At 37.3% G+C, this 26471-nt stretch overlaps 1 protein-coding gene across 1 annotated transcript in view; it reads left to right on the top strand.

Annotated features, from left to right (window-relative positions):
• The window catches only part of NPVF (neuropeptide VF precursor), a 109107-nt gene that overhangs the window by 73816 nt on the left and 8820 nt on the right, over positions 1-26471 (top strand). Inside the window, exons 2-3 of the mRNA XM_087714377.1 lie at positions 24180-24249; positions 24388-24448. Coding sequence (XP_087570503.1) covers positions 24180-24249; positions 24388-24448 — 131 coding nt within the window. The remainder of the gene's footprint in view (positions 1-24179; positions 24250-24387; positions 24449-26471) is intronic.

Below are 26471 nucleotides of genomic sequence, written 5' to 3'. Positions count from 1 at the left end.
AATTTTTGTGTTAAAATGGGGAATGCGTGTTATACGCCGGTGCGTGTTATACGCCGATAAATACGGTATATTATGTGTGTGTGTGTGTGTGTGTGTGTGTATGTGTGTGTGTGTGTGTGTGTATGTATGTATGTATGTATGTGTGTGTATCATTAGGCTCATCACAAGAGACCATCCAGACAGAAACCCAATATTTTTTACTGTTGCCTTTTTGTTACATTTGTGTATGTGTGTATGTGTGTATGTGTGTATGTATGTGTGTGTGTGTATATATATATATGTATGTATATATATATATATATATATATATATATATATATATATATATATATATATATATATATATATATATATATATATATATATGGTAGTCTAATACATCAAGTTTCTTATATTTGCAAATACACAGGATCCTAACTAATTTTTACACATATCTAAGAACCTAATATTTATTTATTTTATTGATTTGTGTCCCATCTCATTTACAAATAAGTCAAGGCAGCAAACGATGGTGTGAGGAGCCTCAGTTGCCCAGTGGTTAGAGTGCACTACTGCCGGCTGCCTGAAATTTCACAGTTCAAATTCCACTAGGCTCAAGATTGACTCAGCCTTCCATCCTTCCGAGCTTGGTAAAATGAGCACCCAAATTGTTGGGGGCAATATGCTGCCTCTGTAAACCACTTAGAGAGGACTATAAAGCTGTAAAGCAGTATATAATTCTAAGGGCTATTGCTATTGCTATATGGAACTTACTCCTTCTATTTGCCCCTCAACAACAGAGAGTGTCTCGATTGCATCAAATAATAGTGCAGTTAGATAAAAGCATAATATTAATTTCAACAGAGAAGCCTTGCTTGACCAAGCTATACGATCTATCTCACCCAGTAGATTCAGTAGAACTGAAAGCCATTTTGGTCTAGTAGTAAAGGAACCAGGCTAGAAAGCAGGATGAGTTCTAATCCCACCTTACCCATGAAAGCAACCTCAATGACATTGTGCCAGTTTCTTTCTCTCAGCTCAGCTTACTCACAAGATTGTTGTTGTGTGGAAAAGAGGAGGAGGTAAGTGTGTTGGATATGTTCTCTGCTTTGGGTTATTTGTAAAAATAATAAAATTAATGGAATGAAATAGTATACAATAAAATATACTTGGATGTGCTAAATTCTCTCTCAGGCAGTTAATTTGCACTTCAATAGTGTGAAAGAAAATATCAACTTTAGGATGATCCAGCCAAGACAAGTAATCTGAGTTATAGTCCAGAAATCACAAGAAAGGTAAAATTACAAATCATGTCAATATCCAAACATGAAGCTGAGAGGTCAGAGTAATGTTTGTCACAGAAACAGAATAAGGTAAGAGTATTGTTTCCAATAACTGATTACTTTAGAATGGAGAGTTCTATAGCAAAACATTCAGGCTTTCATCTCTAACACAGCTAGCATGTTAGGTGCACCATGTCATTCAAGAGATAGTCATGGACTTGCGAGCACCACTGATTACTGAATAAACTCATAGGTGAACTGTAAAAATTAAGGTAACCTCAAGGTGCCAGTAAAGAGATGCAGAACACCCATACTCCTTGCTACCATCTACTGATCATCATCTAGATTTATGCACTCCATATATCATACAGGTATGTCTTCCTTGACTGCATTCTTAGGAAGGTTTTCTTGGAACTTCATAGTTCTACATATCTAAGCCTTTAAACCTTCTACCTCATAATGCTGGCCCTTCTGTAGACTGGAGACCATTCTAAGAATTCTGAGTCAGAGTCCTGGGATCCATAACTCTTACCTACTGTCCTTGTTGTGCTGGGACTTAGCTAAAGGCTTTATCAGTTTGTAAGGTCTAATTTGATGCTCTTCATTTTTGGAAGAGAGGTCATCCTCAATGATTAGGTGACTATATGAATCTGCTCAGGTAAAAACATTTATGCCAGGAACTTAGGAATAAAGAAGATGTTTGCTCAGCCGTAAGGCTTAAAAGTTATTCAAGTTATGTAAGTTGAGGACAAATTAATTAATGCATCAAGAATGTACAGCTAAAATCAGAATAGCCACAAACAAAATATTGAAGAATTTTCTGAAAATTATTTAACAATTATGCAGCCTCAGAAAATATCCGTTAATTTTAACATGGTTCAGTAAATAATAGCAAGTTAATATGATTCCAAATATAGATATAGATGGATAATATAGACATATTAATAAACAATGCATATATGTAAATAGGTACAGATATGTATCTGGAAACAGAGATAGATGAGAAATAGGGAGAGGGGAAATGGGAGAGGCAGAAGGAATAGGGAGAGAGAGAGAATGAGATTTATTTCTGTTCTCACTGCAACCATAATATAATATTGTATATATATTAATGTGGAAGCAGTTCTGAGCAGGTGACTGATCTTTTCTTTCCCTATTTTTCGTATATTATAATCAATGATGGTTAATCAAGAACTCAAGAGAATACTTTGAAATGCTTCCTTAAGTCATGCCAAAAATGAAAAGGAGAAGCGCACAACCAAATTCTCAGCATACTTAAAATTATATAAGTAGCAATTAGGAGTTAATGTGTCAGCCTTGCAAGGAAAACACACATAAGTACCAGCTCTAACTTTATTGTAATGTTATATTACCAGGATATTGCAAATCTGAAAATATATCTCTCCCCTCTCTCTTGCCTCTATGATAAAGAAACTAGGGAGGGTTTTCCATGCACTTTTGCTTCTGTAGGCGAAGCTGTCTCGACCTAAGCATTGTCTACTCACCAGCTCAGCAGCTAGGAACTCAAGAGTCATATAACTGCTGCAGCATCATCCTTAAATATATTGTAATCCCTCCTTGAAAGCAAAACTGCTGCTGTCAAGAACCCTTAGCTGAAGATAAACTGAAAGACTGACTTGATGCTGAGCCTACATTCACAAGTTCCAGGAAACTTGTTATTACCTGTGGATCCTTCTATAGCTTGGGAAAGAAAACTCATGTTTTAGAACCAACTCAAATATGTCAAGGGTTCCAGAGAGATTATAATGAGGAATCCATTGTGAGGATAGTCAGGGTAACGAATAATTCAGAGAAGCCAGTAAGTCCAAATCTTATTTGGCTGAAGAAGAAAAATGAAGAAAGGGAAAGAAAGAGTTGATGAAATCAATTTATTTACATACTGAAATGTTATTTGTGAATGTATAATTCATCCTCTAAAATAGGGTCCAGGACATGATGAGAAACATCACAGTATTATGTTGTTCAATAAACTCTGTTGTGTGTTAATATAAAACTTCATTTTTACCATAAAGATTGCTACCTTGGAACATGGAACAGATGGCAAGTCTATCTTTTATCTCCAGTTATCTCACTGACCACTCCCATTAATTGGAAATATGACTAGTTCTGATTCATATACGAATTTTTATGCTACACAAGTCAAAACAAGATACTTTTGCAGATATACTGTTGCACATATTGAAGTACAATGGAGAAGTCAAATTCAAGTTTTCCTGTAAATCTTGATATATCAATAAAGCATAGTATGTAGAAGTATTATATCCATATTATATCTTTATTATTGATAAATGTACTGTTTCATTTTGAACCTATTATTTTGGGTTTTTTTATCATAGAATATTGCTAGATTTGAAATAAAAAGCTAGTTTCAGGATATAACTTAAAATTCTGAATAATCAAAAAAAACATTAAGATTAAATGCCCAAATCTCCAATTTTTCCAGTTGCGTTTCTCTGGAAATAATGTGAAAAATCATGTGGAACAGCTTCAATTTTCTTGAAAGAGACTTAGAAGTAAACCTTGGTTATTCCAAAGCTAAAATGTTGTACTGAAATATATTCAAATGCCATTCAAGTTTAATGCATAATGTCTGGTTGTTCCATCAGAAGTCTCTTGAATCAACTCCCAGAGCTGAGGGTCTCTTAAAAAGCTGCTGCAATGGAGAAAGCTGGAGTTTATGCATGAAATCTGGCAACCAGCTCATCAATTGCTGCTTTTTGGAATGAGAAAGACAGTTTGGCATTGCGCTTTGCTGTTTTCCACGATGTTAAATATATTTGTCACTTATATTTCAAAAGAAACTTTGCTGAAACCTTAATGGAAAGTGGGAATGAATAACACTGCAGTTATAAGGAAAAACAGAAGCATTCCACACAATGGAAAGGTCTCAAGTAGATGATAGAAAACAGTTTCTCAAATGATTACACTGTGCAATATTTCACCATTTACAGCAGGAAAAAACATCTCCTAAGTATGTAAACCTGATAGAAATATATTCTCTAGTTATTATTCAGTGATGGCCATTTTGGTTTCATCTCTCCATCTATTGACCCATCTACTGAGTTGCATAGATGAAAGGGTGTGTTACAAAAGTCTGTTCCTGAGGGAGAACATGATATAAATCCACAAATCTCTACACCTCCCATTTTAATGCAGTCTTCCAATATTTAGGGGGCTGTCACAAAGAATAGGGGGTGAACTATTTCCCAAAGCACCTGTGGACATAACAAGAAGTAACAAATGGAAACTTATCAAAGGGAGATTCAACTAGAGCTAAGGAGAAATTTGCTGGCAATGAGAACATTTATTTATTTATTTATTTATTTGTCAACAAGCACAAGAAAACAAGTATGAAAACACATGAAAAAATGGCACAAATAAATGGATATAAATAGGCAAAACATAGCAATAAATACATACAAAGAGTACATATAAATGGGGACAGTAGAATAGGGATGATAGGAACGCTGGTGCACTTATGCACACAGTTGAACAGCTTGCTTTCAGAGGTTGTGGCTACTCCATCACTAGAGGTTTTCAAGAAGAGACATTTGTTGGAATGCTACAGATCTCCTGCTTGAGCAGAAGGTTGGGATACCTTCCAACTCTGTCCCAACTTCTGTACATTGCAAAACGCTGTTCTGCATTCTTCAGGTACCCCATGAGAGCAAAAACTTAGGCAATGCTATAAGCATTTTCCATTGGCTCAAAAAGCTTTTGAAGTTGATGCTGTATGGGTGATATCTGGCTGTCTAAAAATGCTAGCAAGTAGCACATTTACTATTCCTTCAAGGACTTCCTAAACAGTAACTAACTCATTCCAGCATATTCTAATTTAAATGTGCCTAGCTTTCTGTTTGTCCTTTAATGTGCAAATTTGATAAGTAAGCAGTCCTTTAGTGACTTTCAGATTTCTAATGAGCTGACGTAGCAAACCTGCATCCCTTCTAGGCATATCATATCTGTTTTTCAAACACTGAACAGTAAACCGGATACCATATGCCTAGAGAAAGCTTCACTGAAATCAGTTCAATTTACTTTTAAATAAATATGTATATATAATTGCATAGGATTTCTCATTAAACCCGTATGCTCTGACAAAGCCCCAATGCAACAGAAACTATATTAAACAATGCAGCCAAATTCATATACAACATTCAAGGTCATCAGGTTCAGAGAAATGTTCAATTCTTCCATCTCTAAGATTGGGGAAAAACAACGTAAGTTGTAGATATAAACAGAATGTTTTGGAATTTCTTGGTCACAAAAACATGCTCATCTGCTATCTGTAAAACAGAAATAATAAATTCTAGAAATAAAGAGAATTTTTTTATAGTATTGGGATGCTTGGTATTTATAATTACGGAATTAGAACTTCTGCAGTAACTTCCCAAAGATACCCCAACCAGAGCAGCTTGCTTATTTTTAAAACTGTTTGCTTCTTCCCAATTCTGATAGACTTCTTTACCACTAAGAACTATAAAGAAATCTCATGTTACCCACCAGGTAAACAATAAATGCAAAGTATTCTTAACAGCAAAACCCAAGTTGTTGAATTCAGATATGTATTTGCATGTCATGCAGAAATTAAATTAAATGTGGATTATTTGTGATCAGCTTTTATTTTTACTCCACAAATTGTATTATTTGAGAAAACTTCCTTATGGTTATGTAGCTCCCTGTTTTTCTTGTTGACTTTCCTTAAAAAAAACACTTTGACATTGCATAAATAAATGTGCTCAATGTAATTTTATAATTAAAAGTTATAAAATGTGGGTATCACAGTTAGTTAGTTAGTTAGTTAGTTAGATAGTTAGATAGTTAGATAGTTAGATAGTTAGATAGTTAGATAGTTAGATAGTTAGATAGATAGTTAGATAGTTAGATAGTTAGATAGTTAGATAGTTAGATAGTTAGATAGTTAGATAGTTAGATAGTTAGATAGTTAGATAGTTAGATAGTTAGATAGTTAGTTAATTTATTAAACTTGTATGCCGCCCTATTCCCAGGGAGACTCAGGGCGGCTAACAAACTAAAAGGGAATAGGGGTAATACAAAGAAGACAAACAGGACAAAAAGCAAAATACAAAAAACAGATTAAAAAACACCACAACAGCCACAACAATTTGAGTGGGGTTGGAAACTCATCAGCCCCAGGCCTGCTGGAACAGCCAGGTCTTGACGGCTTTGCGGAAAGCCTGAAGGGTGGTAAGGGTCCAAATCTCCATGGGGAGATCGTTCCAGAGGGCCGGAGTAGCCACAGAGAAGGCCCTCCCCCGGGTGGTCAACAGTCGACATTGGCTAGCTGATGGAACCTGGAGGAGGCCTAATCTGTGGGATCTAATTGGTCGCAGGGAGGTAATTGGCAGGAGGCGGTCTCTCAAGTACCCAGGTCCGATACCATGATATTCTGGCATAAGCAGCGTGTATGATCTACGTTTCTTATACCTCTTTACGCAATATGCACTTTGAATCATTTCAATCATTTTCAATTCTGAACTTGATTGTATTAGTTCAAATAGTTGTTCTTGAACAGCCAAAATCAAGCCTTCAGTTTCTTTTTTTTGATGTTTCAATTGTAAATTGTTACTCGGTTTTCTCTTTACCTACTTTACCCTCAATCCTTTGTAGAAGTTGACCATCTAATGCTTTTCCTTGCCAACATTCCGTCCTAGCTTTTATTACATTGTTTCAATATTCATGCTTTGTTTCCTGCGCATTCTAGTTTAATTTGCAACACTGCTTATTCTTAGCTATCTTTTATGTAATTAGTCAATGCATATTTTTTTCTTCAATAGTTGAAATAAACATTTGCCTCCATTTCTGCGGGACAGGTATAATCTTCTCAGTTACTTCAGACAGTGAGATTGACAGCATATAAATTAAATAAATAAGTAAATAATCTAGCAATATCACTACTAGAATGTAATGTATAGGACATTAGTAATACGGTTCATCATACAGTCAGGTGTTACCTTTTGGAATGGACTGATAGTGAATTTGTCAATGCTGTTGGTGTTTTATTTTATTACTATGGTTGGTCACATAGCCAACAAGATGTTTAGACTGGATTTGGCATATTTATCCACCAATCAACCTTTCCAAGGACCTGGGATGAGCAGGTGTTATTGTTTGATAGTAGTAAGGGTATCATTACAGAATGTCAGCTGTCCCAAGTAAAGCTGCCTTTTGCAGTTGAATGATGGTGATTTTTTCAATGCTGATGGTGTTCAAGAGGTGCTCCAGATGCTTTGGGAATATTAGTATTGTTATGGTTGGTTGAACAGCCAGACGTTTAGACTCAATTTAGTATTTTTGTCCTTCCCAAGGATGACCTGGGATAGGTAGAAATTTTTATTTGATAGTGTTTATGGATGTAAGATGTTCCAAGTATTATTTTTTGTTGTTGTTACTGGTCACGCAGTCATATATTTAGTATGTATTTGGCATTTGTATGCACTATTATTTCTTGATGTTAATTGAATAGCTTTGGAAAAGATGTGTAGTGAAAGCTGGTAAGCTCTTATAGTTTTTCTTTCCAAATGAAAAGTCAAAACAATAAATGCTGATGTATTTATATCTACTAGCTCAGAAGTGACAGGTCTTAATAGAATTGGACATTCCAAAGCTTGTGTCAGTCTGTCAGATCTACCTCACTAACACCAATTAACTGCAAAATAGACTTCATTCCAAATTCTAAGATGACCTTTCTTGTCTAGATGAAAGCTTGCGTCAGCTTGGAAAGGAAACTCCAAGTGTCTTCAAGAAAATGGATTTTGGTTTTCAGTGAGCTTTAATTTGGGAAGTGAAAGTATCTTCATGGAAAACTGGTTTATTCCTATGGAAGAATTCTCCCTATTCTCCACATTCTCAATGGAATTCAGAATTCTATTGAGAATTCTAGAATAGGACTTAGTTTAAGTAAGCTTGCAGAAACTTGGGTTGCAGGTGGCAATATACTAACACACATGCATAGCTTTTGTTCTTTATATTTATCAGTTTTTATATAAAGTTCAATTACTCTTGCTAAGCAGTTTCAGTGGGAAAAAATAAGCTCTTTTTAATATTGCTACTGCAATTCCAATATACAGCATCTGAAAAACATAACCAAGAATAATGATTTTCACTATTGCTATAGAACATTGTAAATGTTACAGAACAGTTATCATCAAGAGTAACAAGCTGGTTTAATAGCATTCTATAAAACATTATATAAATCTTGTAATTCAAGGGCATTCAGTGTATTAACAGAGCCCCAACAGGCTCTCAACTGTTTTTCTTTGCACCATAATTTTGGATGCAGTAAATGAGATGATAGTTTATAGACAATTTTTTATTGCCGAGATATATATGAAACAAACATGGTAAAATCAAGTCTTGTTCAGTTGCATATTGTCTATTCAGAATCAATATTCTTTTGTTTGTTTGTTTGTTTGCCACCCATCTCATTTTGAAGCAAGTCTGGATGTCTTACAGCATTAAAACCATAAATATTTCTAAAATGATAAAAATAGAATTACAATCAAAGATAAAATTATAGTTAAAAGATGGGGAGGGAACAGGATGTGAGAAGGGGATTACCTCTTAATTCATCAATCACCTCTAGTGTGATGCTCTCCTGTTAAGGTCCTAAGCCAACTGTCAAAGCCAGCTCTTCAGCCCATTACAAAAGATCAAAAGAGTTGGGCCAATCTCACCTCAGGGGGTAAGATATTCCAAAAGGGAGAAATCATGGCTCAGAAGGCCCTTCTCCTGGACCCACCAGTTGAACTGACTGGCCAGGAGCAGCAGGCCTTATCTGCTGGCACAAGGGGGGCAGGCCAATCCCATTGGGGTGAAGCAGTTTCTTAAACTAACCCAGGCTCATGCACTTCAGCATCAATGAAAAAATTAATTCAAAGCCATTTTGATCAGCTTTCCTCAAACTTGTACACTGCAAGTTGTTGTGTATCATAATCTCATAATAATCCCTAGTCCTCTTAGATCATGTTAGTTGGGAGTTGAAAATTAACATCTTTGAGGAGTTAACTAGAAAAAGATGAACTACAGCTTAAGGATAGAATGCCACGGATTTAATTTAGATGAAGTCTATTGAATTAAAGATCTCCTTTGAAAAACACAATGCAATCCTTCTGTGGGAAACCTAAAACAAAATGCTTACATTCAGAATGCAATTATTAAGGATGATGGTAATATTACTTGCCACAGTAAAATCACAAACTATAGTAGATTCCACCATCTTCTTTCCTCTCTCTTTTAAACTTATGCTCAAAACTTTAAATGAAGCAGACTCAGGGTTAATGTTCACATTATTCAGAACAAAACAACATTCAATGTAACCTGAATTCTACACTTTTGTCTTCTTGCCAGGATTCTTTTTTATCATGCCATTATTCTTTCCTCTACTATTATTTTATGCAAAATAGTCATGGTCGAATCTGTTTAATTGGGAGAGAGATTGATTAACCCTCTTGTTTCTGATTTTCACAGCTTTCCTGTCGCAAAGAGAAGCTGCTTAAAAAACTGAGTTACCCATAGTTGTTTTCCCTATTTAAAAAAAACCACCATTAATTCCTCAGTATATTTACTTGTAATTTACAGTTTATCATTTAATTAGAGGTAGATAAATGTGAATACTTTTTAATAATTATTCTTTAAAAGGACATTTTGGAAGGTTTCAAATCTTCCTTTGCTAGGTTCGAATTTCCTGCCGGGAAGCGTGAAAAATAATTTGAGCGGAACAGCTGTGTGGAAGCCAGGTATTTTATTTTTCAGAAAGGAGGTACAAGCAGCAAGGACACCATTCCTGGGTTAGCTACTAAACTGGGATTGACTAGATATTTTATACTCTTTTTACCTTTGAGGTCTGATATACTTTTTTTGTAGCTTTGTGCTAATGATTCTGGCTTTTGTGTGATTCCTGTGTTAGTGGTTTCATTCCTGTTTAGCTCTTTGATTGGCAAGGAGGTGTTTGCTAGTTTGTGTTTATAATTTTAATTTTATTTGCCCCAAGTATGTTTCCCAAAAACAGATACTATCTTTCTAACCTGTCTTTGGCACATTTTTTCTTGGCCTCTCCTCTCGTATCTGTAATCTGTCTTTGGCATCTTTTGCTTTCCCCTTGTCACCTTAGCCGGATCTCCTCTTGTATCTGCATTTCCTGTTTTTCCCTCCACTATATCGGAATTTTAATTACTCTGGTCTTTCTTCTTGGGACATATGTTTCTATTTCTATTTAAATGATTTTCTATTCCAATGTTTCCTGTTTTTCCTACAAAGCTTCTAGTGGTGCCTTTGTTTCTGAATTTAGGATTTTATCCTTTTTTTTCTTTTAGTGGTGGTAAATTCCTCCCATTTCCTTCTTACAATCCCCAATTATTATTACTTTGTTCTTGGTGATTTTCTTCATTGTCTATTTCCTCTAATTGGATGTCTGAATATACTTGGTATTCGTGGTCAATTTGATGGGATAGTTTCTGTGTGATTGCATTGTAGATCTATATTGCTTAAGTTGATGCATTCTGTGACTTTTGGTGGCCTGCACCCTGTGAGATTAAAGCACTGCTCAGAAGCAGTAACTGTGGCAATGTGTCGTATGTACATAGTGCGGACCTTAGTGTCTGAAGAATAATCCCAGTTGAAGATGCTTTTGTAGGAATCAGGAAGGTGGAGGTCTCTAAGTGTAGTGTGGTTGAGGATACCATGTGGTCTAGATGCTACTCCCATTAAGCACATGGTTAGAATAACCTTGACTGATTTTCCTCCTGCTAAGCAAAAGTTGGTGGTGTTGAGTATTTCCTTTGCTAAATATTCCCATATGTTTCCTTTCTCTGGGATAAGGTTTGGCTCTAAGAATGCTGTTACCTGTGTTACAACTAGTACAGATAGTAATATACAATATAAGCTACACAGTGTGTTTACATTGAATGTTTTGTTTCCCATGGTTGGACCAACTTCCCCCCCCTTTTTTTTTTTTAAATTAAGATGAAAAATAAAAAAAGGTCAAAGTCCTTTTCGAGAGAAAGGGAAAGGAAAAAAACTAATAACAATCAGAAAATTAAAACCCGTTATTTCTTCTTTATAAAAAAAAGAGTATTAATTAGAAATTTATATATATGGAATATATATAAGTGGAATAAAATGAAAGTTTGTTATTTCTTCTTTTTTTAAAAAAAAATTACAGTCCAGTTTGTTGTATTTCAGTGTTTATATCTTGGCGTCCAGGTTCTATGTTGTTAAAAAATGTTTGCAATGTCCACTGGTCTGCCTCAGAGTTTTTCCTCAACTTGATCGTTGGAATTGATTGGGTCAGTGCTGATGGTGGGCTGTGGTCTACAACTGCAGCTTTGGCACATGTCCAATGAATCCAGGAGTCTTTCTCAGCAACCCTGATAGCTGTTTGTGTGGTCAGCAAGACTTGGTAGGGCCCTTTCCACTTAGGTTGTAGGGGCAAGGTCCTCGTGAAGAATTTGATCCACACCCAATCGTCTGGTTCAAATGGGTGAAGGCTTCCTCCAAGGGCAGGTCTGTGTCAAGGCACTTTGAGTCCATAGGATCTGCAATCTTTTGTGCAATGCTGAAAGTTAAGAAGAGAAAATCATATTCCTCTTTTCTAAACAGAGGGAATGTGGCTCCAAACCTTTTAATGTATTTGGGGGTCAGCCAAAAAGGATCTCAAAGGGCGAGATTCCTATATCTCGTCTGGGTCTAGTTCTAATATAAAAGAGTGCGATTGGGAGCACCTGTGGCCAGGAAAGATGTGTCTCCTGGCAGAGTTTTCTCAGCAGGGTCTTCACCTCCCTGTTGGCCCTTTTAGTCCCCCCCCAGAGGATTTGGGAGAATGAGGCATGTGTAGGTTATGTGTAATGCCCAAGGCTTGGAATATGTGTGTGAGGATCTGGGCAATGAAATGTTTGCCTCTATCCATGTCCAGGACAATGGGTACCCCAAATCTGGATACTATATCCTTAAGAAGGTGTCTGGCTGTTTCAAGGACCATGGTGTGTTGACAAGGGAAGGCCTCTATCCAGTGAGTCAGTTGGTCCCTACGTACAAGGACATATTGGTACCCATTTGGTTTTGGGAGTTGTATATAATCCATTTGTATTTTTTTCAAAAGGCTGCTGTGCCCAGGACCTTCCTCATGAATGAATTTCCTGGAGGTGGAGTTATTTGCTTGGCATGTTTGACAAATGCTAGCCACTCTCATAGCCTCGTTCTAGGCACTAGGTGCATATCATTCTCTCCTGATAGCTTCTACCATAGCTTGTGTCCCACAATGTCCCTTGGTGTGCAACCTTTGGCAAATTAACCTAAGGAGGTGGCATGGAGTTATAGGCCTTTCATCAGGGACTCTCCAAAATTCCTCTTTAAAAATTGTTCCTAACCTTTCCTCCCATTGTTTTGCTTCCCCATTATCCCAAAAAAATTTTTAGGGTGCTTCAGGAGTGATTGTTAATGCTGGTGTCATAAGATGTTGAGGCAATGGCTGTGTTGCTGCCCATTTGGTTGTGGGTCTGCATACTGGCTCCCTTTTGTTATTAGAGTCATCCTTTTGGTGTGCTCTGCAATGTATGACAGCCAAAGCCTTTGGTAGTTGGATGGCATCTAATAATTGGGCTACCAGTGTTGTGTGTGCAATTTATTGTCCAGCAGATGTAAGGAACCTCCGTTGCTTCCCCAGGGCTCCTGTTGCATGGCAAACCCCAAAAGCATATTTGGAATCAGTATATATGTTGGTAAATTGGTTCCTTGCAGCTTCACAGGCTTTCATTAAAGCTATAAGTTCAGCTACTTGGGCACTATGCGAAGGAGAGAGAGAGGATGTCCAAATGATCTCATATAGGGAGACTACTGCAGCTCCCGACACCCTCCTTCCTTCGTGTATGTACGAGGAGCCATCAGTAAAAAGTTCTAAGTCTGGGTTTTCTAACGGGGTATCTGTCAGATCGGGTCAGGGTAGTTCAGCATTGTGCACTAGATGGAGGCAGTCATGAAGACTTTCACCAGTTTGCTCTAATGGGAGTAATGTGGCAGGATTTAAAGTTGTGCATTTCTCAAAGGTGATATTTTCTGAAGTAAATAATTCAGCCACATATTGAGCCAGTCGCTGTTGGGTGAATGCTTTCTGAAATCTGTCTTTGGCACCTTTTGTTTTCCCCTTGTCACCTTGGCCTGATCTCCTCTTGTATCTGCATTTCCTGTTTTTCCCTCCACTATATCGGAATTTTAATTACTCTGGTCTTACTTCTTGGGACATATGTTTCTATTTCTATTTAAATGATTTTCTATTCCAATGTTTCCTGTTTTTCCTTCAATGCTTCTAGTGGTGCCTTTGTTTCTGAATTTAGGATTTTATCCTTTTTTTTTTCTTTTAGTGGTGGTAAATTCCTCCCATTTCCTTCCCACAGACAGTTTGTATTTTATTACACAGATTGAATATCTGTAAAAAGGCAAAAACTTTTGAGCCAGAAAAATAAATGGACAAATTTAAGGAAATAAATAGGTTTTATGTTTATTCCCTAAGAATGAATTCCAGAATATACATTTTACTTTATACAAACCACAAAGGAAAATTGCAATTCAAATTCCAAAATTCCACTGCTTGCCTGGCATCCTTTTAATTAGGGAATAAATGCAAGAACAGCATCCTATAAACACCATCAGCTCTGAAAGCATAGCTAAAATTATTCTAATCCAATTATATTTTAATGTGGGGAAAATACAATATATATGCCACGCATAAAGGCATTTTTTCTACATTGGAATATTTATAACAATTCAATTAAATAATGTATCTATAAGTCAAATGTATATTGGGCTAACCTAAAATGAGCTGAAACTGCATAGGTTAAACACATTCAAGAATGTATTTTTAATATTTAAGATCCTTTGGGATACTGTATTACAAGAACATTCTGTTATTTAGAAAGCAAATGGATTAAGCAGGATTTTTTTACCTCTCCCAAACAACCTATACTTTTTAAATGAGTTTAGATTTATTTCAGGTAAAGCTCATTTTGCAATAGATTTCAGTTATGCATTACTTGTAGGCAAATTAGAAAGCATTAGATGGTAACCAAACATCTAATTCACAGAAAAGGCCAACAATCTTGGGCGAGTCATCTGAGCAAATAAAACTGTTCTTATGCAAACATATTGTGCCCCCATGTGGTTAAACTGAAAAGATGCCTGAAATATCCTTTCTTTTTAAGTTGCCTGGCAAATTTATTTAGCTGTGTTTAGAAAACTAAACAAAGGTAACAAAAAAAGATGTTTCTGTGGAAAGGAAATGGACCATCTCCATTATTAATTGCTTTTGAAAAGAGAAAAGTTGCTTATACTTTATTAAACATCAAAAAAGTATTTGTTACATTTGCTGAATTTTATTCATGCAATAATTCCTAGAGATGAAAAAGGATTATATGACTTTCATCTGACTGGCTCAGAAATAAACTGAATTAGCTCCAAAAAGGAAGCCTTGTTTCTTAACTAACTCCAATTCTGGAGAGAAATTGATATCTCTGTTTCTATACAGAAATGACGGTGGTTGATATAGAAGCAATCCAGAGGTGGGTTGCTGCTGGTTTGGCCCGGATCGGGCAAACTGGTAGTAGCGGCAGCAGGAGGTTCCACCCACCTGCCCGGATGCTTCTGCGCATGCAAGCACGCGCGGGAGCACATCCGAACCAGAAGTAAAAAAAATTGTAACCCACTACTGAGGCAAGCAAACCAATGATAAAGACTAGGATAACAGAAGTTTGTGTAGTTCTTTTTTAATACATATGGCATCTATTTGGGATACATTTCTTTACATGGGCTTCAGAGATATCTACAGATATCATATCAGTTTTGGTGATACATTTTTTCTTTTGCAACAAATCTAGTTGCTGGTTAAGGTGCAATTTAGCCTCTAAGGATTAGTTAGTAGAATGAAACTTTCTTATATTAACCTTAAACTTTATATTTAGACCTCAGCTCACTAAACCTTGCCACAATCCCATTTATAATGGAAAGAAGAAGAAAAATAAAAGTTTTATTTTTCAACAAGTATCTTTTCACTCAATAGACATCATAATCACAATATTATTTAACAGTATGGTTCCCAAAAATATTGTTTAAAATAATTAAATATTTCAGTGTACTTATCCCTGAGAGCACACATACAATGCCAAAGTATTTATGATTTCACAAGAAATCTCTGCTATTCCGTGGACTTTTGAAGATTTTCAAATTTGGGTGCAGATATCTTGGCTCCCAATGATGCTGGCTTAATAATCCCTGCAAGAAACAATTGAACCTTTGTGGCAGAATTTTGGACCAGTGGTCCAGATCACCCAGCCAGCCAATTATCAGGACAGCATTCCAAAATAGGATGGATAGTATGCTGAATGTGGAGGCAAGAAACGAGTTATACAGGACTGATGTATAAAATTGCACATTTCTGAATTACATGTAGTCCTCAGCTTACAACCACAGTTGGGGCCAGAAGTTGCCTTTCTGAGCAAGCTGGCTATTAAGTGAGTTATACTTGATTTTATTACATTTTTACTGTGGTTGTTAAGCAAATCATTACAGTTGTTAAGTGAATCACATGATTCTTAACAGAATCCAGCTTCATTGACTGCTTTTCAGAAGCTGGCTGGGAAGGTCATATGACCTTGAAAGGCTGCACAACAAGGAGTTAAGACAATTGGAAAAGAGCTAAAGCCACTAGTAGGGCCTGTCTCATAGCAGTGCTGAAATTTAATTATTTCTCTGCCCTTATTGTGTTTGCCGTTAGTCACTCAGTAGAAGACTCAGGTTTCAAGTCACTCAGTCCCTTCTCAGAGGGAGTAATACCAAAGTTCACTTAAAGGGTCTCTGGGAGGAATATGCTGCACATGTGGCAGACAAAGTCACTCACATTTGCTGTACGTTAGGACTCCAGCTTTAAAGCTGAATCTGTGGAAATAATGGGGACAACATCTTGCAGGGTGAACCGAAATGAGTTTGAGCCTATGAAAACTGAGGAAGTGGACAAAGCTTTCTCAGCTGCTCATTCAGCCACCTGTGTATTGATTAAATTATTATTACATTTATTAAAGCTGCGCAGAAGGAAATGTGGAATTAGATCTGGGTAGTAATTAACTCCGCCTTGAAAGAGGGAGAGGTCCCACCAACTCCTCAAGAGGTGATGGTGCACCATCTCCCCAAAGGATCATTGCTTTACTGGACTGTTTTCAAGCAGTTTCCAAACCCGACTTCCAGGGAGTGGCCTGTCGCCGTCGGCAGCTTAACAGAGCTGCCCCCAGAGTTCAGGTTCGTTATCTACTCAATATCAAGAAGATAACTCTTTTTTCAGACAAGAAAAAAGCAGTGAGGAATCTCAGCTGGTAAGAATCTTCTTTGAAGTTCACAGTTTGTTTCTTTGTGAGCTGTGGACGGAGGGGGAGGATCAACCCAAAGCTGAGTCATTCAACTCCGACCTGAACTTCGCAGCTGTTATTTACAGCACTAGACAGGAATCCCTCCCCCTTAGGACAATCTTTAGAAAAGAGACTATTAAAATCAATACGAGCAAAGAGCAAACTTGTGAACTTTAAAACCTTTCTCTATCTGAAATACCAGCTTCAATGTTATAAAAACCTCTTTTGTTTAATTGTCTTCAAAATGGCGTTTACAGCTTCTGCATTTGTTATCTCCGGCTTCCTGCTACAGAATCAAAGAAACAATCTCTTATAATTTAATTAGAGCTACTCCCTTAAAGCTTTCAAGACTCTTTGTTGTTGATACAGAGACATTCCAAACATTCCAAACGGACTTTCTCTTTTGAAATCCTCTGTAAAACCCTTTGTAAAAAAAGAAGGAAAAAAAAGGGGGGGGGAATTTCTTTTTCTCCACATAGTACAGTGGATTAGCAATTTAGAATAAATAATTAAAACCAAAATATAATGGCATCCAAATCAACCTCTGTGAAATTACCTCCGAAAACGTCTCCCATACCTGGTACAAAGTTGCAGCCCCCACCATCTATGCCCCCTAGTGGAGACGTACTAACAAAAGAATTTTTTCTGGAAATGTTCAAAGAATCCAGAGAACAGAACTTAGAAATGTTTAAAGAATTCAGAGAACAGAATCTAGAAATGCTTAAAGATTTCAAAGATGAAATAAGGAATGAGATGGAAGTTCTATATGACAAATTCGATACTAGGGTCACTAAAATGAATGATAATATGATGGGAATTGTAAATGTGATAACAGAATATATTTCTGGAATGGAAGATAATTTAGAAACTCTCAATGAAGCTAAAACTAACCTGATATCCAAAACTGAAGTGGTGGAACAAAAAATTGATAATGCTGAAAAACAAATTATTATGATACAGTATAAGCAGATGGAGCTTGCATTAAGAGTGAGGGGGCTGCGTGAAGAAAAGCAGGAGAACTTAAAGCAAATGTTTTCTGAAGCTTTTGACCGTCTGGTGGGAAAACCGGGATCCAATTTTGATTGGCAGATTGACAGGACTTTTCATGTTAACTCATGGGCGGCAAAACAAAGGCAACTTCCCCGAGATGTGGTAATATACTTTGTTACAAGAGAATCTAGAAATATGATATTACAAGAGTCTTACAATACTAAGCTTCAAATTGGTGGACAAGACCTGCTTGTTTTGAAAGAAATACCACCTCAGATGCTAAGAGCCAGAAGAGATTATGCTTTTCTGGTGGAAGAGCTCAGAAAGCGTCAGATACAGTACAGATGGGATGCCCCACTCGGTATTATAGTTACAATGGACAAACAAAGATATCATCTCAGTTCTGTATGGAAAGCTCGTGATTTCTATCATAAGACTCTGAAGATGGGATACCCTGAACCTTCGGGATATGGTAAAAAACCACGAGACGAACAAGATAAACAGAAAACCACACAACCATCAGATAAAATGTATCATCTCCCTCTCCCGGAAGGGCAAGGAGTCAAGGAAAAAAGATCCAACCGTAAGACCACCAGACAAACGGATAAACAAGCTACTATGCAATAATCTCAACAATCGTTGGCCACTGATCAAGGAGCTACTGCAACAAGCTCAGAAGCTGTGGGAGGAGCCAAACCAAAGGTGAGACAGGCCTTGCGGGAGGCTCTAAAAAAGCTTCAGGCAACCAAAAATGACAACTAAGATTTTGACATGGAATGTTAACGGACTGAACTCTCCACAGAAAAGAAAGAAAATATTTCATTATCTCAAACAGTTTAAGAATGACATAATTTGTTTGCAAGAAACTCATATCAAATCAACCGATCAAAAATATTTGTTTAACCCCAAACTGGGCCAACATTTTGCGACCTCAGCCATGGAAAAGAAAAATGGCATAGTAGTATATTTAAGAAAAGACATTAAAGCTGAGCTAATTGAAGCAGATCCCTTTGGAAGATATATTGCATTAGATTTAATCTTAGAAAGGAAAAAGACGTTACTTTTGGGAATTTATGCTCCTAATCAACAACAAGATGGATTTTATAGAAATCTCCATGCTAAATTAGTACAGTGGGACTTTGAGTCTTGTATATTATTGGGTGACTGGAATGGCGTGATCGACACCAAAAGAGATAAGAAGACAGCTCGCCCGAACACCAAATTTCGAGCTAAGTTACCCAAACCCTTTTTTGACATGCTGGACGACTTTGAATTGCGAGACGCTTGGCGCGAGAGGCATGCAGAAGAATATGACTTTACCTTTTTTTCCAACAGACATCAATCTCTTTCAAGGATTGATTTTATACTAATTACAAATGATTTACTTTGTAGGGTGAAGAAGACAAAGATTATGGTGAGAGTTCTTTCAGATCATAATCCAGTCTGGATGGAATTGGGAAGGGTAGCCCAGGCAAGAAGGTCCTGGAGGTTGAATGAAAACTTATTTAGATATGAAAAGTATGTTAATGATTGTAAAAAATTGCTATCAGAATATTTTGTTCTCAATATGAATAAGGGTACATCTTTGGAATATGTATGGGATGCAAGCAAAGCATATATGAGAGGAGTATTAATGAATATAAACAAAATACATAGACACAAACAAGGGCAAAAACGAAAAGAATTGGAAGAGGAAATTAAAGGGAAAGAGTCAGAATTAACATTGAATCCAGGAGATACAAAGATTAGGGAAACAATTGCTATATTAAAATCTCAGTTTGATATGCTGATCTCTGACCAGGTAGCTACTAGTTTATTATATGCTAAACATAATACTTTCTGCAATGCAAATAAACCCGGTAGGTGGTTGGCTTATCAGTTTAGAAAAAAAAGGTAAGCTCGAAATGTATCCAAATTGTGTTACAGAGGGAAGGAAGTGTTTCAACAGGAAGAGATTCAAAAGGTATTTCGGGAATTTTTTACAGAGTTGTATAAAGGGGATAAAATTAAGGACGGAGATATAGACAAATACCTAGATAAAGAGAAAATCCCCCTAGTTAGAGAAGAACATAGGCATAAGCTGAATCAACCTATAACCTCTGGGGAAATTTTGCAGGCAATTAAACAATTAAAGTTAGGGAAAGCACCAGGCACAGATGGTTTAACAGCTGTTTATTATAAAAATTTACAGTTAGAAATGGTAGAACCCCTCAGAGAACTATTCAATAAAATTCAATCGGGAGGGAAAGTGCCTCCTTCGTGGAAGACTGCGTTCATATCGTTGATACCCAAAGAAGACCAAGACCTTACCCAACCAAAAAATTACAGACCTATTTCATTACTCAATGTAGATTATAAAAATTTTACTAAAATATTAGCAAATAGGCTAATGGGGGTAATTCAACAACTGATACATACCGATCAAACTGGTTTTATACAGGGCAGACAGATGAAGGACAACGTTAGATTAATTATCAACGCTTTAGAATACCTGGGAAAGAACAATCAAATCCCAGCCGCATTCATATTTTTGGATGCGGAGAAAGCCTTTGATCGAGTTAATTGGCAATTCCTGCTGAAGACATTGCAAAAAATGCAGATAGGAGATGGCTTTTTACGGTCAATTGGTGCAATATATCAGCAGCAAACAGCCCAGATCATTGTCAATGGAAGTCTGACAGACTCCTTTCAAATTGAAAAAGGTACAAGACAGGGCTGTCCTCTGTCCCCATTATTGTTTATTATAACTTTGGAAATACTGTTGAATAAGATACGGGGCTTGGGCGGTCTAAAAGGGATTAAAATTAGACAGCAAGAATATAGAGTCCGTGCATTTGCGGATGATCTGGTTATAATATTGGAACAACCGCAGGAATCTAGTAGGGTATTATTGAATATGATCAATCAATATGGTCAAGTCTCGGGATTTAAAATAAATCTAGGAAAAACCAAAATAATAGCTATAAATATGACTATCAAACAGAAGGAAGAACTGGGGGCGATGCTAAGATGTGAGGTAGTTAAAAAAGTTAAATATCTTGGAGTTAATATTTTAATCTCAAATGGGAAATTATACAAGTATAATTATGAACCACTTTGGCATAGTACACAGTTGGAGTTGAAAAGGTGGGAAAAACTGCATTTGTCCTTGCTGGGTAGAATAGCGGCAGTAAAAATGAACATTTTATCAAAAATTTTATTTCTTTTTCAAATGTTACCAATACTTAAAAGAGATGCGAATCTTTTAGAATGGCAGAAGGGTATCAACAAATTTGTGTGGGCAGGAAAGAAGTCGAGGGTAAAGATGAAAATAATGCAAAATGCACGTGAAAGAGGAGGATTGAAATTACCTAACTTAAAATTATACTATGACGCAGTGGCATTATCTGCAATTAGTGATTGGATTCATCTAACTAATGACAGAATTTTGAATATCGAGGGATATGACTTGTTATATGGTTGGCATGCTTACCTGTTATTTAACAAAAATATGGATAAGAAATTTAAAAATCACATCTTAAGAAATGCTTTATTGCGGGTTTGGAAAAAATATCAACATAAATTAAATAATAAAGTGCCCATGTGGGCAATTCCTAGACATGCAATTGAAAATATGAATGTAGAACAAAAACACGATAGAACCACCTATAGACAACTTCTTATCTCAGAAAGAGGGGTGATGCAACTAAAATCTTTAGAGGTACTTAAAGAAGAGAAGGTAGTTCAAACGTGGTTTCAGTATGGTCAACTACAGGCTAGGTGGAAAACAGATCAAAAAATTGGCTTTGTAAAAGTTGAGGATAATTTATTTAAACAAATAAGAGATCAAAGCTCAATGCATATAAAGAGGATATATAATGTACTAATACAGATGGATTCTGAAACGGAACTGATTAAGGATTGTATGATAAAATGGGCTCAGAATATCGAGGAACCAATAATGCTTGAAACATGGGAAAGAATCTGGGTAAGAAATGTGAAATTTACACAAGCACAAAACTTGAGAGAAAATTTTTATAAGATGTTTTATAGATGGCACCTAGATCCTAAAAAGCTTGCCTCTATGTATCCAAATGTTCAACCTAAATGTTGGAGATGTGGTTCTTGTGATGCTACATATTTTCATATATGGTGGACATGTCGTAATGTCAAGGCATTTTGGATAAAAATATGGTGGATCCTGCAAAACATCTTTAAAAGAAGGATAAAATTTACCCCCCAGTTGTTTTTACTGGGTATATGTATTGATTTTACAGCAGCAGAGACTAATTTGGTTCTGTATTTAATAACGGCAGCAAAACTCTTGGTGGCGCAGTATTGGAAGAAGAAAGATTTACCTACAATTCAAGAATGGACTTTGAAAGTTATGAACTTAGCCGAAATGGCCAAAATCTCAGCATATCTCAAAGAACATTCAAACGAGAGATATAAACGAGACTGGAAAAAATGGATTGATTACATAAAAAGTAAATATGGGACTAAGAAACTCCAGATAGCTTATGCTTAGTATCAGTAATAATTTAAATTGTTTAAAATTTGGGTAACAGTAAGAAGCTGAGTTCAATGTAGAGATATTTTAGACTGTGATTGTCCAAAAGTTATACCACGTATGGTCTTTGGGAAGTCGGGGGCAGGGAAGGGAGGTGGGGATTTAGGGGGAGGGGGGAGGGGGGAAATACAATATGTGTTAAATTCCATGATTGTATTTGTATACTGTGGCTTTTCAATGTTAGTGCGAAAATAGAACAAACCGAATATACTGGAAGGTAATAGATACCGAAGGAAAGAGTCGAGTGAAAGAAGAAGGAGGGTGGAGAGGGTGAGAGAGAGGAGGAGGAGAAGAGAGGGAGGGAATGGAGAGGGAGTGATAGGGTTAGGGTTAGAAAGAAGGGGAGGGGAAGTAGGCGTAGAGGGGTGTGTGAGAAGGAAGAATGAAAGTTGGAGGGGGTTGAAAGAGGGTGTATGGCGGGCCAAGGTGGTATACTGGGTTTGTATTGTAGAGGGCATTTTCTATATAAGTGAGGGCCGTGTTTATTATTCAATGTTATATGCCCTGATTAAGCACAGTGAATATGTGATTGTATAGAATGAGAACATAATAAAAAATATATATTAAAAAAAAAAGCAGTTTCCAAACCCACCATCCCAAGATTGTGGAGAGAGTAGTTGTGTGACAGCTGCAGACAATCTTGGATGAAGCAGATTACCTAGCCCCCTTTCAGTTGGGGTTCAGACCAGGGTTTGGGATTGAGATGACATTGATCACAGTCATGAATGGTCTGTGTCAGGAGTGGGATGGTGGTAGTGTATCCATCCTGGCTCTACTTGATCTCTAAGCAGCAATTGATACCTTCAATACCATCTGGGCTGGCTTCAGGAATTGGGGGTGATTGGCACTGTGTTCTATTAGTTCTCATCCTTTCTCCAGGATTAGTTTCAGTTGGTGTTGATAAATAGGGAGGTATTTGGGCTACAGTCCAGTGGTGGGTTGCAGGCGGTACGCCCTGGTACAGGCGTACTGGTGCCTGTCGGAAGCACCAGGTACCATTCCAGTATGGTGCTCTAGAGGGCCCACCTGCCCATCAGAGCTCCTTACCTGTATTTGAGCTCTTTGGTGCTTCTGCACATGTGCACGGAGCATACGGCACCTGCACAATGCTCCGCCGAGCAGCTGGAGCATCATGGAGGCATCACAGAGGCATCATAGAAGTAAGGAGCCATGCGTGCGCTGTGCGTGTGTGCACGCATGCATGTGGGACGTGCTGGACCCCGTTGCACTGCACCAGTTGCAATGGGAACCAGAATCCACCACTGCTGCAACCCCTACTTTCTGGGCTGCCCTGGGGTTCTCTCCTCTCTTATTTAATGTACATGAGGCCACTGAGTAAAGTGGTTGGTTTTGGGTGAGATATCATCAAGATGCAGATGACAACCAGTTTTATATTTCTACTCCAGGCTCTTGAGTGATGCTGTGGGTGTCTTATCTCAGTGTCTTGAGACTGTTCAGGTCTGAATGGAGTGGGGGGAAAAGTGTTTCTGGAGATTCTCAATAGTTCAGGCCATGATTATCCCAGAAGTGCTTTTAAAAGGCAACTGGTTTTTAGTTCTTCAGAACTGAAGATGTTTCTTGGATGGGAAATGAAATGTTTTCAAGGAAAAACCAAGAAATTCCAGTTGCCTTAACACTTTGGAAAGTGTCTTTGGGTGAAACAGGCTCTGATTCAACTCTAGCAGGATGGTTGTGAGTATTTGGACCTCTGGAAACAAGTTTCTTCCATCTTTAGTTCTGGATTGGATGATACTACCTCAGACAGATCCAATATGCAACCTGGAGTTCCTCCTAGAGTCACAACTCCTTTTTGAAGACTAGTTGGCAGCTGGGTTAGAAGAGCCCTTTCACACCTTCAGATAATATGCAAGTTGCATGCATTTCTGGGCTGGAAGGCTCATCAGCTCACCATCACCAGGCCCTTTTAACTTTTCCCTTAATTACCCTTAGCATGTTTTATATAGAGCTGCTTTTGAAGAGCATTTGGAATCTTTAATTGGTGCAAAATGGAAAGGCATGGGTAATAAATGGTGCCAGTTACACAGTACATATAACACCACTAGTCTTGACTTTCAGTGGATTTCTGGGTGCAATACAAGGTGCTGGTTGTCATCCTAAAACCCTTCAGGTTAACTGAAGGACCATCTTTTTTCAAAAGTTTCTATCCATCCAATTGAATCCAACAAATTGAGCTTGCTGCAGATCCTATCAACCAAAAAGCATTGATTGGTGGGAACTAGAAGATAGTTCCCACCAACTAGAAGCAGTTTTTTTCTGCTGAAGCACCTGCCTTATGGAATACTGTCCCCTCAGAGATTAGAATGCCCCCCCCAAAGCCTGTAGGCTTTTCACAAAGCTTTAAAACTTGGCTATGTTCCTGGGGCTCAGAGTATCTTAAACCTCTTTTGCTCAGCTGTACTAATAGCTGATTAATTGTCACAGCTGCTGCTTGTACTTTTTTTTTTTTTACTTTGGGGGTGTTTTTTATTATCATAATGTTTTTTAAAATTGTTTTAAATGTTTAATTGTTTTATAGTTTTAAAATTGTAAGCCACCCAGAGTCATTTGGTTGAATTGTGCAGCTGTAGAAATTGAAAATGAGATGGGATGGGATGGGATGGGATGGCTATGCTAGGCTACCCTAGGCTAGGCTAAGATAGGATAGGATAAGATAAGAATAGGATAACAATATACTGTTATAAATACATCTTGGTGCCAAGTGCCTGGATTTTGATCATGTGACCTTAGGGATGCTGCAACAGTCATAAGTGCAAGGACTAGTCATAAGTAACTTTTTTAGTGTCATTATAACTTAAAACTAACACTATATATATAATTAAGTTGAGGACTACCTATAATGTTATAGGAGATGGCTGACAAAAATGTCAGGCTAATTATAGAGGAGGAGACTTAACTAGACAAGGTAGACATGAAATCTTTTAATTATAGCTAAAGTTCTTGTTTCATGCAAAAGAGTTTACAAAAATGCTACATATGTATTTGTATAAAGAACTAAAATCTGATACAACTTGAATGCATCTACTTAGGACATAAAAGTACAGAAAGATTGAAACCTGCTTTTGTAAATCCTACTTCCATTATGACCTTCAAGTTAGAAAGCTTGGAAAGCTAACGGCTACATGGAGATACTAATTCAAGACATCTCTCCACTTGCACACGGCAGAAAAAAGGAAAAAAGGAGAGACAGCAGGCCAAAGAAGTTCTGAGAGAATTGAGAAGAAAGTCATGCTTTGTGGTGCTCTAGACAGCTGCCATTTTGCTCCCAGAAACGCCTAAAAACTACAATATCTTTAAAATCCTTTGGAGAAGAAAGGAAAACATCAAATGAATGAAAAAGCATGAGTATCATGAGAAGAAAGGCTTCCAGCAAAACCATACAAGCTGGAAAAATGGTTTGTGGCCATCTGTCAGTTCAATCCCCCCTTTTTTTTCTAGGAATGAAGGAGCTTTATCCGGTTTTCCCAACATTCAAGTATAATTGCCAGTTGTGTGTGAAATGTGTGACTAATGTTCATCATGAAGCAGACAGGCTATGAGCCACAAATCAATGAAAATGATTTGGATTTAGAAACATAGTTCCTTGCCTGCCAAATAAACAGTTAACTGGCAGATGGCAGTCAAGAATCCCAATGGAATGGATAGTCCCTTCCCAAACAAAGCAGCTGTTTGTTTGGTAGGATATGCACATGCGAAGAAAAATGTCCAATGGATGACCTTTCTTTTCCTCCCAAATGAGTGATAGAAGATCCTAAACTTATAGGTTTTTTAAACAAATATCAAAACAACATGTATGTTTACATCGAAACTTGCTACACAATGCGGCAAAAGTGGCTATGATAGCATAATCAAAACATTGTCCAATCTTTATGTGTAAACCATGGCTTGGTACATAGAGCAGTTTAGTTGTCTCCTGAGTCAGGATGGATTATGCTAGATATTGGAGTTTCTGGATACCTGGGGAAAAATGGCTAGAATAGGGGTGCCTAACCCCAGTGCATAGGCTGGCATAGGTCTTCAGCCTGTTGGAATCTGAGCTGTGCAAGCAGCGAGTGTGCATGTGAAATCATCCCCAACCCCTCACCACCACCTCTGCCACTGCTGCTGCCATTCCATGGAGCCAGAATGATTGGAAATTGCTGGGCTATAGGATCCATGACGGATAGCCAAGCAATAGGGCCAGCAACTGAAGGTGCCCTTTGGAAATAACATCAAAAATCTGGC

This window comes from Thamnophis sirtalis, unplaced genomic scaffold (assembly GCF_051295495.1).
Source record: "Thamnophis sirtalis isolate CommonGarterSnake01/CBP01778 unplaced genomic scaffold, rThaSir2_p1.2 scaffold_4, whole genome shotgun sequence".
NCBI lineage: Eukaryota > Metazoa > Chordata > Lepidosauria > Squamata > Natricidae > Thamnophis > Thamnophis sirtalis.
The sequence above is the reverse complement of the archived record's forward strand: the minus strand, read 5'-3'. Positions and strand labels throughout refer to the sequence as shown.